This window comes from Arvicanthis niloticus, chromosome 23 (genome assembly GCF_011762505.2).
Source record: "Arvicanthis niloticus isolate mArvNil1 chromosome 23, mArvNil1.pat.X, whole genome shotgun sequence".
Lineage (NCBI taxonomy): Eukaryota > Metazoa > Chordata > Mammalia > Rodentia > Muridae > Arvicanthis > Arvicanthis niloticus.
The window spans coordinates 27696449-27713889 of NC_133430.1; the positions used below are offsets into that span (position 1 = coordinate 27696449).

A 17441-nucleotide genomic window follows, 5' to 3' on the forward strand; every position below is an offset into this window, starting at 1 on the left:
GAGTTTATTTTCTTATATGGATGTGAATTCAGCATACTTGAGTCTGCTTGAATTCCAGGCTGCAGACTCAGGATCATCACCTGACTAATTACAATTATGCATCAAATTCTGATAGGGAAGATACCTTCTCTTGCCTGTCTTAATATTTCAACCATAGTTGGTTGCCTTTTCATCTGACTGACAATTATAATCCCACCACCTACACCAGACTCTCAAGACATATTCCTAACATTTTCAAATACTATTTTCCAATCTACTCAATTGGTTTAATAATAGAAAATGGGTAACTTTTGTGTGCCTTTTATCTTCCACTATTTGAGCACGTTGCTAATATGTAGTGTGCTACATAGGAAGAACATACAGTTTGCGTGGGACTCTCAAAACCCCTTTACAGACATATGGATTTATTCATTTATACATTGCCTTCCTAAATACAGATCCCATTCTGCAGAGAATTTGTCTATCTGACCATCACTACACGCCCAGTTCTTCCCAAAACAATGCTTGGTACACAGTAGGTACTTAATGAATAGAAGTTAAATAAAAGGCTAGCTCATTAAGCCAAGTATGACCAGCCCCTCCTACACCATACCTTTCTAATATTTATTGTATTCCCCATGACATTCTATATTTTTGGACTCTCCATTTACTTATATGACAGAGCGATGCATTTGCTGGTGGAGAGAATAAACACATGGAGGGTGATTGATCAGAGATTTTTAATTATTAATTATAGAAGGAGCTATACAGCTCTACCCCTGCTTTCTGGGCATAGGCTCCATCAAAGAAAGAGTGTGCTGAGAATAGTATTACAATAGGGGGCTAGCTGTATACTGTAAGTTGAAGAAGAAAGGCTGTAAAATTCAGAGGAAGGGCCAATGCTTAGCCTTGCCTGTTCTTGTCCACAGGGAGCAGGCAGTGCGACTTCTACCAAACAAAACAAGATGTTTCAGAAGAGGAATGTCAGAGAAGACAGTAAAGCAGAGCCAAAGCCCGCCATAGTTGTACTTACCCTCAGCCACATCATCATCCACTGTTAGCTTAAGGCTTTTTCCTCTCCGCACTACCCGGACAGTGTGCCACTCATTGTCATTGAGCTTCTGCCCTGCATACAGGGTCTCGGGTCCTTTGCCTAAGAATGGTGGTAAGTGTCAAATGTTAGAACCAGTTCTCAATGTATTACTCACAGTATTGACGTTATGAAAGCCACACTGATGTACATGACCCAGCATGGCCAAAGATCCGATTTCCACTGATCCTAACAGAACCCAGAACCCCCTACATTAATCACCAAAAGCAGGCATGTCGATTGAAACTTGAAAGACATTCATCCATAATGAAGGAAATAAGTATCGTCTTTTTTTTCAAAACAATAAGATTTACAGCAATAGGTAATCAACTAGCATTTTTGCCAAGTCTTAGATATCAGAAATTCATCATATTTTTATTTTTATCAATTTCCTGCTTCCTTAAGCATAGTACACTAGTGTGGTTTCTACAAAATATTTACCAAGTGGGTGGGAAACAACTCCTCAAGGTCTGTTACCTTAACATAGCATTTCTACTAACCCACAGTCCTATCAGGATTTAGCAAACATAGCAACCATAAAAGTAAACAACACAATTGAAATTGTGTCAAGGTTTAAATATTGTAAACGATACTCCTAGGGTAACCTAGCGGGGGTGGGGCAGGCTTTTCTCATTGTTCATCATCCTCCAAAAAGATTGATAGATGATAGATAGATAGATAGATAGATAGATAGATAGATAGATAGATAGATTATACAGAAAAATAAAGAATAAAATTCAAAGGATCCAAAGAATGAAATAACAAAATTTTAAAAACAAACATGTACAGTTCAAAACAGCGCTTCACATAAAATACCACTAGGTAAAGGAGCAAACAAAGTTGTCTTGAGAGACCCAGGTTGAGATAGTCAAGATGAAATTCAAGATCCCGGGAAGCAAAGAATTGTGATGTTTAACAGCAAAAGACTGCAAGATGGGGAAACACAGAGTATTAAAACACTCACTGTAAGAGAAGAGAAATCAACTTCAGAATGTGTGTTATTGTTGCTTCAAGCTGGAAGTCTGAAGACAAAGAAGACTTTAAAGATGGTATGGACTTAGACTAAGTTTCTCCCCTGGGAGGCAAAGAGCTCAGTTTATGCAGGTGATTAAGCATTCCTGAATGAATCAGTCAATACTTAGACAGCTTCATGTTTAAAAATGATTTGTAACATATTAAACTATATAAGAGAGGAAGCTATAATATACTATTTAAGAAAGAAAATAATGATATCACCTAGCTCTAAAGAATGCTAAGTTCTACTTTTAAATATTGAATAATTAGTATTCTTAGTTTAGCTAGCTGTAAGACTTGCAGAAGTAAAGATTGGGAGATTTTTCTCCCCTTGAAAGATAAAGACTTTAGAGTGAAACACTATATTTTAATTGCAGCACAAAGAGATTTGGGGGGGGGGGGGGAGATCCACCATCAAACACGAAACTCAAATCAGTAAGAATCTCGGACATTCACTGACAAAACTTGAATCCAGTGAGCCTCAAATCAGGTACCGATGGTATGAAATAGTCCAGTGAATCTTAGGAGAAGTATTTGCTAATAAAAAAACTCTTATTTAATCCCATATTTGCCTCTCAATATTATCTTGAACTCATATACTAAAATGGAACTTGCCCGTACATTTCAACTCACAAGACAGACCCATTCATTGTCTTCATCAGCTCAAGCCTCAGATGGATGCAGAGCTGCCTTTCAAACCCCTCATGAGAGGGCTTTCGGATAAAATGGACCACATCATGTGGGTGCTTTTTATAACAAGAACAGATGTTCTTAGAACAAACGAATCTGCTTTTTTGTTTTATGTTTTTAATCCTCTTTATTCTACAAGCAAATGCTTCGATAAGAAAGAACAAAACAAAGATGGATATGGAGAATATTGGCAGATATGTTGCAGATATGGGCCATTTAAAACCTCTCCTAGAAGGTAGCATCTGTTCTTTAGGTAATTTTTTTCACATCACTTAATTTTCATGACTGGGGACAAGATAAGAGAGAGAATGACAAGCACAAACACAGTCTGCTTGGGACACTACTGCACAAGCATCATGTTAGCCACAGAACTGTAAAACAAGCTTTCGTTTTGTCAGAAGTGTTTTCAGTGAAGCTAGCATTTTACAGGTGTGGTATTTAAATGTGCGTGGTGGCCAGATTGAAACACAGCTATTCAAATATAGAATGTGGCATCCTACAATTAAAATTGTGGAAAGACTAATGGAACTTTTCATGCCCTGCTATTTTCAGTATTAGTAATTCTTATTACTGTAAGAGGAGGGCAGGGTGGGGGGGGGATTAACATCATTTTCATTAAAATGACAGGGACTCTTATCCAATATTCATTTTCAAGTAACAAATTGATAAAACTCAGTGAGTTTTTGTATGTAACCTCATCTTCTAGAAGTGAAGTGTCCACATAATTTATCTTTAGTCAAGCCTAAAGGTTAATTCACCATATAAGTGAAAAGTAATTTTTAAATTTAGCTACAAATTTGGGTAAACTGAGAGAGGGTACCAAGTTAACCTGAAGCTCACAAAGGAGATTCAGTTGGTAAATGAGGCAAATTTTATTATCACAAGCCAAAAGTTAAAACACAGACACTTGGGCTTGCAATGCTGAAAGATCCAGTCCAGAGAGGAGGGTTTATTATTATTAGTATTATTATTATCTTATTATTATATCATCATCATCATTATTAACAGAATCAATCAAAAAGCCAGTGAAGCTGCATCAGTGGGAACAAAGATTATAGAGTTCTTTCTTGTAGGTAGAGGGTGCCCCCAACAGGAAGAAGAAGAAAAAAGACATTGTTCAAGACAGAGTTGAAAATGAAACTACCAAGAACTAACAACCTCAGATTCATAAACGTTCTGACATGGTTCTCTTGGCAAAAACTAAAATGATTCTGATCCTGATCTCCAATGGAATACACATTCAATGTATGTGTTGACGTGTTTCCTTTCTTCCACAGTGTGTACAATAAATATTGATCTCAAGAAATCCTGTGATTCTCTTTAGTCTCCTTGAACATGAGTGCTGCAGCTATACTGAAGAACTTTCAGCTCCCATCAGTTGACTTTCCAAGATCAGGACACTTATGATAAGTAGGAAGAATCACAGAAGAAGAGTTCTGGCATATAGAAATTTGTAAGTATAGAGGGTCAAATTCTTCATTATTGAAAAGCAAATAACCTCTAATGACTGTTGGGAGTGGCACCAGCAGAATAGCCTCTCCCTGTGGCCTTGTATCATCTGACTTAGCATTTTCTCTTGGAGGGAAACCTTAGCCTCATGAAACACAAACTGATTCTCTGATGAATGGACAACAGAGAACAAGAAATGGCATCTAGGAAACACCCGCCAGATTCTTTTCTGGAACCCCTATGGTAACTCAAGAGAAGTCCAGTGTCTTTAAGCAATGAGAATGAATTACAAAATCAAAACAAAACGTTAAAATAAAAACCACTGCTGGCTGCTTGGAGGAAGATGACAATCAGATATTAGAAAAAAATTTTCCCTCTTAAATTGGCAAACCTACACATGGTACAGATTAATCATCTTTTTACCTAGTTAGGCTTTTTAGAAAACAAACTATTTATATTGTATAATTTTACTATTTCTTCCAGGAACAATAGAGCCAAGAAAACAAATTACCCTCAATATGCATTTCTGTTCATCTATTGTTATGACCTTAACAATTTAAGCTAAACCCATTGGTTTTGCTCATATGCAGACAGCAGAAATTCCTTCCATCTTCCACGAAGGGCTGTTTTAAAAGGTGGGAGGGGAATATTCAAGGATTATTTAGATTAGTGAGGACAGGGGTGGCCAACATGACATTTTTTTTAACCCCAATTTCTCTATTTGTATAAAAGAGAAAATAGTACCTTGGTTTTCCTAGGAGCCATGTTCCACATGCATCTAAAAGAAAATTCTACAGTGCACTAAAAACAAAAAACCCCAAAATTTCTCTCTAAAAAAGATGTATATAACTCTATATCAATATGGTATGGTAAAAGGATATGCAAATAATTGTGTTAGATACAAACAAAACAAGACAGAGATGGAAAGAAAGCTTACCTTTATTTCATCAGCATCTACTGTGGCAACCCTCTGCTGAGCCCAGAGCACCACAGTCTTTATCACCCATGCTTCCCAGAGAGAACAGATTATTCACAGGTAAAGCAAAGACAAAGAAAAGAACTAAAGGAGGAGGGTAAGGATGGGGAGGCATTTCTATTTTCTGCCTGCAAACTCCAAATAGGTTGAGAAAGAATTTGATTTGCCTTTGTAAGTATAAACTTAATGGATTTTCAGAAACTCACTTCTAAAGCATGCATTTTCCAAGAAAAAAAATTTTTTTTCCAGATCATATAAAATTATTGTCGCAAAATGGCTCAATTAGATCACTTTATTCTCACCAACATCTTCAGGCCCCAGGGAGAACTGAGGAGCTTCCCACAGTAGGTATGGCATGCAGTGTGCTCAGTTAAGTCTTTTATGAACAAGGGAGAGGTATGATGTGAAGGCAAGGGCCCAACTGTATAGTCTGAGCACAGGGACAATGGTGGAGATGCAGCTTCTAGTTAAAAACCTTCCTGGGAGCCCAGCACAAGTAACATGTCCAGCAACAGACTGTTATGTTCCTCCTCTAGGGGCTACCCATCACCTACTGTACTTTCTGGGCTAATGGTACACAGCTACTCACCTGTGGCAGTGTATCAAGGGACGGTCTACGACAGGATTTAACAAATGGTAAATAAGGAACAATGAGGCCACGCAACCAATGTGATATTGAGGATAAGGTCAACACAATGAAAAACATCCTTCATGGAACTTGCGTCTGGTGAGGGCTAAGGAAGTCTGAACGAACCCAGACAAAGGAATACAGCATAAGTCTTGGTAGAGCTGAGTTCTACACGTTTAGAGAGAATGAGGTCCTTGGGCTCACAGATAAGCAGGAGGGAAACCAGGAATGTTAAACAGGCAGGGATGTCACTTAAAGAAAGAGAGGCATAACTTGCTTTCTGTCCAGAAGGCTGGAAATGGGTATAATTAATAGCTTCGTGACTTGTGCTATCTGTAGGGCCAGGCTACAACTGAATCCCTCAGACTATTGTGTTTGTTCAAGACTCTTCCTCCCTAGACCTTTATCTTGAACATTGTGTCTCAGTCAATAGCATGCATCTTTCTCAGGGATGTAACATACACTTTATGATAGCCTACGTAACCTCTATGCTATCTGTAAGGCTAGGCTATTCCTGACTCGAGCAGACTTTTATGTTTATCTCAGGAATTCTCTCTAGCCCCTTGTCTTGGCACTATTTCTCGGTCAATAGAACCTATCTTTATGGAATACATGTACTTTGCAGAGTTTCTATGTAAACATGCCTTATGCTTGGGTGTACACACGGGATTGAATCAATTATCAACAGGCAACTTTTCTCTAAAATTGAGCTGTGCTTAAATGTGCCTAAAATAAACTGCCCGGCATCAGACTCTAGAAGTTTGAACCAACACGAGCCACTGAGTTATGTTGAACAAGAATTTCCTTCTTGTCTCAGGAAGATCCATACTCTGCTGGGCCTGGTAGTTCCAGACATCACTCGTACCCGCCCCCATATACATAAGGAAATTATAATGGGATAATTTGATAAAAAATAATTATGAACCAGAGACAAGAACAAAGAAGTGCCTACTTCATAGGATGATCCTGAAAAAACAAAACAAAACAAAACAAAAACCTCTATGTTCTGTTGTTGTCATGAGTTCCTGTTCTAAGATGGTTTAAGGCTATTCTGAAGAAATAGATTTGAGAAGAATCAAGCATGCAGATGTCCAAGGTGAAGCATGTTGGAAGACCCAAAGGTGGCCTATTTTGGCTGGTACCCCAGGGAAAGAGAAACTGGTAAAATATGGAATGGCTAAAAGACCCTGCATGGTGTGATACACCATCTGAATACTGCTCTAAAGGCAACTGGATGCTTTGGAAAGTTAAGTGCAAAGATTATATAGTCTAGTATGAGAGGTTTTTATTTCTTTTGTGTTATAACATATTTTTGTGTGTATTTGGCTGCCCATCCCTGTGTACACACCTAGAGGCCAGAAGAAAATATCGAGTTTCTTCCTCTATCACTTCAGGCTTTATTCCCCTCAGATAGGAGAGCTGACTGAATCTGAAGCTCCAGCAATATTCCTGTCCATAGCCAGCCCTACACACAATGATGGAGTTTCATGACTGGCTATTTTTTTTTAATAGTCACAAATATGGTGTTTATTTTTCCTCAAGAAAATGCTGGGTAGACATTTAAAAATCTATAGGTGGCAGACAAAATCAAACAAAAATGAACACATTGGCAAGCAACAATGCCCAATAATAGTATTTTGAAAGAATGCTAAGCTGAAGGTGAAGGAACTGAGTTCTGACAATCAGTTTGATGCCGACAAACCTTTCAACACATTCCATCTTAGACATTTCTAGACTTGGGGTTTATGACTCATAAAACTGACTAAATATAAATAAGATGCAAGTACCTTCATACAGAAATCCAAAACTATTCATGTTCAGGACACAAAGCCTAAAGTATAAAGGGTTGTATAATGCAAACACTTTTAATATTGAACCAGTATAATTTTGATATCTAACCTAGAGTTAGAGACGACAACTGCCAGGCTTACATTTCAGTGAGTACTGTACCATTCATCATTCAACCTTCTTCTATCACACTTTAAGAACGCCAGTGATCCATGGAGGCCAGTAATATGTTATATAAGGGGTTTTCAACCTCACTAACACTGCAACCTTTTAATACAGTTTCTGGTGATGTGATGACCTCAACCATAAAATTGTTTTGGTTGCTATTTCATATCTATGATTTTGCCACTGTTATGAATTGTAATATAAATATCTGACATGCAAACAGTCTTTGGCAATCCCCATGAAAAAGGTTGTTTGAGCCTCACAGGAGTTTCAACCCACAGGTTGAAAACTGCTGACCTTGTTTGTTTTTTTTTGTTTGTTTGTTTTGTTTTGTTTTTTTTTGTTTGTTTGTTTTTTTATGTGAGTGTTGGGGATTTGAACTCAGATCCTTATATTTGTACAGCTGGTGCTCTTAAACAGCAAGCTATATCTTCAATCTCCTAATTTACATTTTTAACAATTATTCTGGTTGCTATGGATCCAGTAGACCAAAAGAGACCAGTAACAGATGGAATGGAATCTTTTAGGAAGCTAAGACAGGAGGCAGAAGTGACTTACACTAAGGACAGCAGTGGACGTAGAAGTCATAGATTTGTTGTACATTTCAGAACAGGGTCAACAAGAACAGGAGACTGATTTAAAAAGTAGGTAAGGAATGGGAGAGGAAGAAGGGGGAAGCAACACAGAAATCATTGTTGACTCTTAGGTGTAACTCTTAGAATCTGAGTAGGCATAAGTTTAGCCAGAAAAGGAAAGTCTTCAGGAAACACGGGGCACAGCTGACCTCACAGAAGCTAGTGAGAACCTCCATTCAACTATCCCAAACCTACGGAAATGCAGGTGTGTTAGTGAACACCCATGCATTCAGTATTCCTACAGTGATGAAATTAAAGAACCTTATTTCTGTTATTTCATTTTTTCTATCTAGCATCAATCACACTTCACGCCAGCTTCTGGCAGCTTCTTGCTATGAATCTAGTCAGTTCACTGAGTCTGATTTCTGTGATATTGCTTGAGCTCGTATTTTGGGCTACCACTGTCTATCAGTGATGCATAATTGTTAGACTTACGATCTCCCTTCTCTCCTCTTTCCTTTCCCTCCTGCCCTTCCTTTCCTCCTTTATTTTCCTGTATGATTTCAGTTAGGCATTCTAGCCCATTACTTCTTGCCACCAAGAGAAATAAAGCAAACACTGTACCCTATTCCACAGGATTTGCGAATTGTACCTGACCACAGGGTAAAATGAACTCATAGGTCTCAACACGAAGCACAGAGTCTCTCCATTTTGAAATGGAATGAACCCAGGCAGATAGGTTTCCTTCTTTGGAATAAATGACTCCAAAAGAGAGGAGAAGAAATCTTGCTCCCAGTTTTCTGCCAAACCTCTAACATAAGCCACAAATTTGCAGCATGCACAGCAGTAGTGAGTTGATCACCAACAGGTTAAAATTCCTAGTGATAATCTCTCTCCATGAAGCTACTTTTCAAGAGATGATGTTATTCGTTCAAGGATAGGAGGAAGATCCCTTGAAAAATATTCTTTCTAGTCTTGTTTATTTAAAAATCTACAAGTTTGCTAGAATGTTTCCCACTGTCATCATGGTATGATTCATAGAATTTGGTCACTTTCAATGATTTTAGATATTACTATACTGTAGGTCCTGACTATGGGATCTTCTTGTTAACAAATAAAGTCACAGGTTTGAACTCAAATTCTTCTAAGCAAGATGTCTCCTATAACCTTTCTTCTTACCACATCCCAGTAGTTGATCATCAAATGACTTCTTTATCCTAAATGTCAGAATAAACAATTTTTTGATAGAAGCACATAGACATTATTAATTTGTATTTCTCTGTGTGTATGTATGTGATGTAATATGTATTTATATGTGTATGATTGTGAACATCTGTTCACCAGGAAACACATAGGGAAGGGAGATTATGGCCTTGGATATTAATCATTATCTTCCACATTTGTTGAGACAGAGTTCACCACTGTGGAAGACAGAACAGCTGGCTGACAAACTTCAGGACCTTCCTTGTCCCTACCTCCCATCTCACTGTAGGAGTGCTAAGTGCACAGATGCGCTCTAAAACACCTGCAATTCAAATATCCAGAATGCATGTAAATGCCGCTATTTTATTGTACATCTGTGAACTTAGGATTCCAACAGGTAGGTTGCCCAAGCCCCAGTAAAGTATTTTACGTTAAGGGACACACAAGTTGCAATAATTGGATCCTAAGTTATTAAGGGAAGTAAATTAGGGAAAGAAATGGGGATGTGAAAAATGAGTTAGAGGAAAGTGAATGGGTAAATATGACTAATGTATAGGGTATACATATATAATATATGAGAAGAATACATAACATAGTATAAGGAAGATGAAGAAGAAAATGGGCCTTGAAAGTGCATAAGTAAATACATTAAACAAGGATGGAGACAGGTGATGGCTGGAACTGACAGGCGGATAAAGGAAAAGGGCAGCACACTGTATCTCCACAATGAGATGTACGGACCAATTCTAGCTTGTATTCAAATCATAGTACATACATTCAATTAACATATTCAACTGACATATATATGAATACATAGATATAAATGTACAAATTAAATGATTAAAGGGGAAGAAGAAAGGGAGGAATCAAAGAAAGGGCTATTTACTGCATTTTGTTAGATGAATTTGAAGATAGCATAAACCAGGCAGCACATATAACTAAAATGAAAATACTGCAATTCCCCTTTAAGTGTAATTTTTTCAATGCTAGTTGAAAATCTAGCTTTCTGGAAAGAAAAGTGATAGAGACGTGGAAATAACATCCACAAACAGGTACCAATTGCTATGGACACAAGGTGCTATCTCTATGAAATTGAAGTATTACGCTCCATTCTTGCACATCAAGAGAGAAAGAAGAAACTCAGAACTAGCCCGGGTCACATAACAGACAAAATCAGAGTCTGCCCAGCTACAAAATGTCCTCATTGTGCTGCACTTGTCCTCAGAGCTTCCCCATGATCACACTGGGAGTTGGTCTGATTGTGATGAATACATCAATACTGGGTAAGGATAATGGAGAAAAGGAGAAAATAGTATATTGTCTATAAATAAACAGACAAAAATAAATAGCAAAAATACATTCTGAGGGCGTTAATAAAGACTAGGAAACAGCGGCACAAGTGTTATAAGGTTATATACCAGCTGCTTGCTGATATGGGTTAAGGCTGCTTCCCAGAAAGAAATGCTTGTAAACTTGGTATTATAAATCTGGTCTAGAACCCATGCTTGGGAAGCTCAGAGTTCCCAAGGTTGAACCTGTGACTAGTCTGCTAAATTGGCACAGTATCAAACTGACCTATAATTTTCTATCTGTAAACACATATATTAATACAGCTGCTAGCCAATCCTTAGCAGATAATTTCCTTTCTGTAATGGTGAGCAGCTCATGGGGGACTCATACCTAAACGAAGGTCAAAAAATAAGTATCTGCAGGGTGCTCAATCACAAATTTATATATATATAAATATATAATACATATATATAAATACATATATATATATAATACATATATATAAATACATATATATATATATATATATGTGATTGAGCACCCTGATATATATATATATCTCACACCACATCTTTATCCCTCAAGGCTCAGGGACCAACATGGAAGAGAGGCTACAAGGATCAAAAGAGCTACGTATTTTGAACATCACATGTCTACTCTGCTAAAATGAATCAACAGCAGCTTTGTTAGCCTGTACAAGACTGCTACAAGATCAGTCCAGTCAACCATCAAGGTTAGAGTAGGAAAGGCCCCAGGATCTCTACTGAAGACCTATTGACACCTTATGGCTGCTGAGGGAAGGAGAGTTACTTTTTTTTAACACTATAGTCTCTGGTAGGTCAACCATACCCCTATTGAAGGCGCCACATGCTTGAGTAGACAGCCAACACAAACTGGACTCAGGGAATTGTAAAAATGATTAAAATGAAAACACAAAATCAGAAGGGGTAGGAGACGGGGAGTGTGTCTGTGAGAGGTGAATATGATCAATGTATATTGTATGTACTTGTGAAACTCACAAATGGGTTAGTAAAAATATTACATTAAAATATTTTAAGATGCAGTTTACAAATATAACACATATAATCCACTAATAAAACCAAAAGAAGTTAGTGTGTGTACTACTAAAAAGGGGGAAGATTTTAAATTGGAAATTGGTATTTATATTTGCAGGAGACACTTTTGGTCCTAAACTCATACCCACTAAAGCTAGCCTCAGATTTCAGTCACAGGAGCAGGTGACAGCTATGGAGACATATATATATGTGTGTGTGTGTGTGTGTGTGTGTGTGTGTGTGTGTGTGTGTGAATGTGTATGTATATGTGTATATATTCTGATTGTTTTTTTACAAATATTCCAAGACACAGTTCAGCAGATACAGTATTTTCAAACATCTCTCCCTGTTTGTGGAATCTCCTTTCTACAACAGAAATTGTTTCTGTTGTATCATTACTACGTTAAGGACAGAAAAAGACAGTGTAACCTATCTTTCTGGGATCATTTAAAAAGCTGATTGAACCAGCTAATGTCATCAAGCTCATGAGTTACCACTAGACCACCACCCCAATCCTCATAAAATCTGACTTATGCAACTGGATATTGGGAGGCTGAGCTGGTGGTATTGTTATCCCTTAAAAAAAGCGATGGTCTTTCTCTTTGCTAAAGTAAGATTTATACAGGTTTGAAAACATCAAACATTTTAGCTCTCTATCTCACTAGAATCACTTTAATTAACCCTCTAAAATTAAACTCACAAAGCAAGCATATAAAGGAAAACATTAAAACAAGCATCAATTAAACCAGTTAAGACCTTTTATTCAAGCTTCAGGCTCACAGGGGAAAAGTTCAAGAATTACTAGATGGGCACTGTGAGCTGCTGAATACAGCCCCTTAGGGTTATCCTAGGTTCCTGTCTGCAAGCATAAGGGAGAATTAATAGCATTGGGGATTATTTCTGGCCCAATAGCTGGATCTCAATTTGTGGCAGTTGTTAATTGGACAGTCCTTCAGTTTCTGCTCTATCTTTTCCTCTGCAAATCTTATAGGCAGGACACATTTGAGTTGAAGGTTTGGTAGATTAGTTGCTGTCCTTATCCTTCCACTGGGAATCCTGCCTGGATACAAGAAATGGCTACTTCAGGATCCATAGGCCCCACTGCTAGGAGTCTCACAATCTACTGGGAAAGTTCTGTAGGAAACAAGCAAGCTGAAACTGGCTAGTGCTCTTAACCACTGAGCCATTTCTCCATTCCCATTCTCAAATCTTAATAGCACCATTCTTGGGAGATATATATGTGTATTTGTGTACATATTTATACTATATATTTATATGTGTGTATTTTTATATACACATGTATTATATATACATATTTACAATATTATATTACTTATACAATATATATTACTTACCAGGCACTGGGTTCCATATACATTTCTGCATTCTTTTCACAAGTTAACTTCTTACTTAACACCAGTCCTGTGAGGTTGTACTGTTTTGCTAATATTTTCTATCCTCTCCTATCTGCTGCCCTTTCCTGAAAGATCCACCCTTTCTGAGGGACTGCATTTCCTGACTCATTATTTCAGACATTTTGTGTGATTTGTCCCACACAGCTAAGTGAAGGAAAACCATTTGGGCCACTTAGAAAGTTTGAGCACTACCACTAGCTATTTTTCCCTTTGTCACAAATTCAAGTTGTGACAGACTGGAACTATTCCTCAGAGGGAGATGTTGAAGCAACATCATAACAACACAACTGATGGACATTAATGGTGGTGGTGGTATGATTGAACACTCTATTGTTTTAAGCTATTAAGTTTGCGTAGAGATATTCCTCACTGCAGCAGAACTGAGCCATGCTGACTGTGACACAGATCCACCTAATACCCACAATAAGGAAATGAGGCAAAAAGAGGCATGATTAATTTCCTAAAGCTGAACTACTATTATTAATTTACTGTTTGGATTTCAATATGAGTAGTCTAGATCAGTTTTGCTTATAACCTTGGTTGGACCCCTCCAACCAAGAAAAGCACCAAAGACATTTAAAAGGCATACAATTAAACCTCAGAATGAAGCATTCTCTGCGTGATCTACAGGACCAAGATTATGAAACTAGGAAATGAATATATATAACACATACAACTTTAGTCTCTAGGTGGGTTGAAGTTGAATAAGGCTGAGGGGAAAAAAAAGAAACTGAAATAAGATGAGAAAAGAGAAACCTACAGAGAAAATTATAGAGGAGAAACAGATTAGGAAAAATCTCATTATTTGTCAAATTGTACAGACAGAAATCTCTCTTCTGGAAGAATAGAACACTTGAGGTCTTTACCTTTAAAATGCTCCCAGAACACACAATACATAAAATATATAGAAGAGGGTATTTTAGAAATAACCTTCTCATTTCTTCACTGGAAAAACACCTTCTGTGACCTATATAGAATGGCGAGTGCCACACTTCACTCATGTAGGCCACAGGGAACATCCTCTGTGGCTTGCAATAGTCCGGCCATGTAGCTTTCATGGTTTTCAGACATCCAGGCCCAGTGGGCTCTCACATTTGAAATTCCATTAGAAGCATGTGTAGGTAATTCAGAAAATCTGGTTCTCACGCTCCAGGCTCGGAGTGGCTGAATCAGAAGATAGGGTCTCTTTGAAGGTTATCTTACCAAGATCCCAGGTGTTCTCCACCCAAGTTGTATAAGTTTCCTTAGCTTGTGACAGCATGATAGCACAAGCTCAATGGCTATGACAAGATTAATACATTTCTTTTTAGGAGACAAGAAATTGAAAATTATAGGGTCATGAGTGTTTTGGAAGACCTTTCCTTGCCTCTTCCCGGGTTTGGCTGTTGCTGGAAATCTTCAATATCTCTTAGTTTGTCTGTATGCTACCTCAACCTCTTCCTTCTCCACATGGCCTTCTCTTTGATGGACACCGGCCATTCATTTAGAAGCCAAGTCTAATACAGTATAAACTCATCTGAACTGATTATGTCACCTCAATATACAGTCATGTTCTTTGGATGAAGATGAAGTGTAGGTAATACCATGCAACCCACTGTGTAGGTGATTCTCTGACCTTACTTTAGGACACTGGAGAACAATGCTTTGATTTACTGAATTGGATTCCAGGGTCCTAAACCTTGTGAAAAGACTTACCAATAACAATAAACGTAGAAGCCACGGCCTTAATATGCAGTCCAGTACACTTTGTTCTGTAAGCTGCTTCCAGTGGTTCTAACAAAGGCTTTTCTGGGCTTTAGCAGACTCCACTTCATTAGAAAATACTCATTTGTATCTTATGGTAGTGGCTCTTCCTCCCAATCTAATCTTTTGTTTGCAAGGAAACTCTTGATTTTTCCTTTCAATACCTTCTCCATTCCCTTACCTTGACCACCCCCCCATTGTTTGTCCCCCAGGGTTGTAAATTGTCTTCTCACCCAGATGTATCTCCTATTAGAATCAGGGTCCTGTTTAAGTTGGGACTAAATATTTCTCTGTCCATCCTTGTACTTAGGATTTTTATTAAATGAATGAATGAAATACCTTATTGCATCCATAAATGATGACTCAAAACTTTCTTGCCATTACCAAAGTAAGGATCCCGCAGGACTGGGGATAGAGCTGAGTGGCAGAGCCCTGAGTGTGGTCCTCGGTGCCATCTCTTCTTCTGTTAAAAACAAACTTGTTTCAATTCTCCCCTTTCTTCCCTTTCTCCATCCTTTGGAGATCTGATTTTAATAAGCATACTTTCTTTCCTTTATATTTAGGTCCATCTGTTGCCTCTTCCCTTTAGGCAACCCCAAATCCCATCCACTTACAGCAGCCTACTGGCTGTGTAGGCTACTTTGTGGGCAGCCCAAGCTCTCTGCTTGGTGGCCTACACTATAGAACATGTCCTCTCCTATCCTACTGACTCACTACTCTGAAGTGTTTATCCCTTCTGCCTTCCTGCATCTTCTCCCAGTATCTTTTGCCAGCTAGGTAGCCTCCATAAATTACTAATCCTATACAAATTTCCAAATTCATGGACATCTTATGGTATTCTCTATCATCACCAAACCTCACCGTCATCCCGGTCATCCCCGTCATCCCTGTAATCCCTGCTGAGACTGTTGTATGAGCTTTCTACTTTGGTGACATTGATGTCTCTCACACCTTGCTCTTCCCTCTATGTTAAGTGGTGTCCTCAAGCTTCAATCTTCTGTTCTCATTCCTTTGGGTGAGTGGCTCCTTTAAACTCCCACTAAGTGATAGCAACTATAATTTGATTTTTGCTTTTCCCATTGCTAACCTTTATTTCTCACCTCAAGTTCGTTGTTTTCCTAGTTCAAATTTTTCTAGGCTATTTCCTAGACATCTCCTTTTCCTTAAAATCCTTTCTTACATCCAGTATCTCATTTAAGATTATCCTCTCATAACCCTGCATTCATTTTTTGTTGTTTTTTTTTTATTGTTTAATGTGACCAAGGGTCTTTTTTGATTCTAGTTATAGTTGACAGACTTTGTGTTTTATGTTTTGAATCATGCACTGAAAGATTTAAATGGATAATGTAGTGAACCTCAATGAATTTGTTACTGCCATTTTCTTCATGAGAGCATTAGAGATTTTCCAGCTGTCTACTCCTCAATGAAGATTCTCAATAAAGAGAAAAGAGACTTGTGTGTCCTGTTGTGTTGACGAACCTTGAACAAGCTCATACATTGGCTCACGAATTCTGTTCTGAAGGCTTATGCTATTCTGGATGCTCCTTCCACTATCTCCAAAAAAAATGATCTATTGCATCTAGTTCAACACTGTTCTACTCCAGCTAGAACACAACCTCATAAATCATTCTGTCTCTGACCCATGTCTTAAAGACAAAAGTCTTTAAGATTACCTGAGGCTCTGAATATCAACTCTTTTCTTTTGCTAGTCTTTTTCTTTTAATTCAAGAACTAAACTATAATCCTTGTTCATTTCAGAAGAAAAATTAGACACAGAGATGGCACTAGTAAAGTGACTCCTTACAACTCTGTGAAGTAAGCAATGTCATCCTGTTTTTTAAATTGATTAAAGTAAGAGACAAGGATGTTAAAATATTTTCTCCAAGAGTAATTTGACTCGTATATAGTCCCCAAGACAGATTAATCTAAGGACTAACCTTTTGCTGTTTATCTAAAGGACTGGAGGAGGACAGATTGGTGTCTGGTGAGCAGGACATGAACTCAGGCTTGTGTGACCTATGGTGTTTCTGAGGAAGCAAGACAAGAGGTTTAGAAAAACAAGTGGTATAGGGTGGGAGATACTTCTTTGAATATTATTCTGACTAGTGAAAATGCAGAATATATATTTAAAATGTTGGGGAGTCCCAGGGAATGCCAATGCTATGAAGGAGGAATAGAAACCTTGGGCTCTAGACCATGCTGCCATGGGAAGGCAAATACCAATACCGGTCTATTAATGCATTGGGGATGATGTGACCTCCTATTGACTGATGTCTGCCTAAGATATCAATGTCCAGTTTTACACTGAGGTTGCAGACAAGCTATGTTGGTCTCAATAGGCAGACTGTTTCCCTATAAATTACGAAATGAAATAGGTTTCC

At 38.0% G+C, this 17441-nt stretch overlaps 1 protein-coding gene across 47 annotated transcripts in view; it reads right to left on the reverse strand.

Annotated features, from left to right (window-relative positions):
- Window positions 1-17441, reverse strand: part of Nrxn3 (neurexin 3) — a 1548305-nt gene that overhangs the window by 796052 nt on the left and 734812 nt on the right. For all 47 annotated transcript variants that reach the window (XR_013106667.1, XR_013106666.1, XR_013106665.1 and 44 more), the window contains one exon: window positions 1013-1132. Coding sequence is in view for 44 of the 47 variants with exons in the window: in XM_076921537.1 (XP_076777652.1) it covers window positions 1013-1132 (120 nt within the window). In the remaining 3 variants the exon portion in view is untranslated. The remainder of the gene's footprint in view (window positions 1-1012; window positions 1133-17441) is intronic.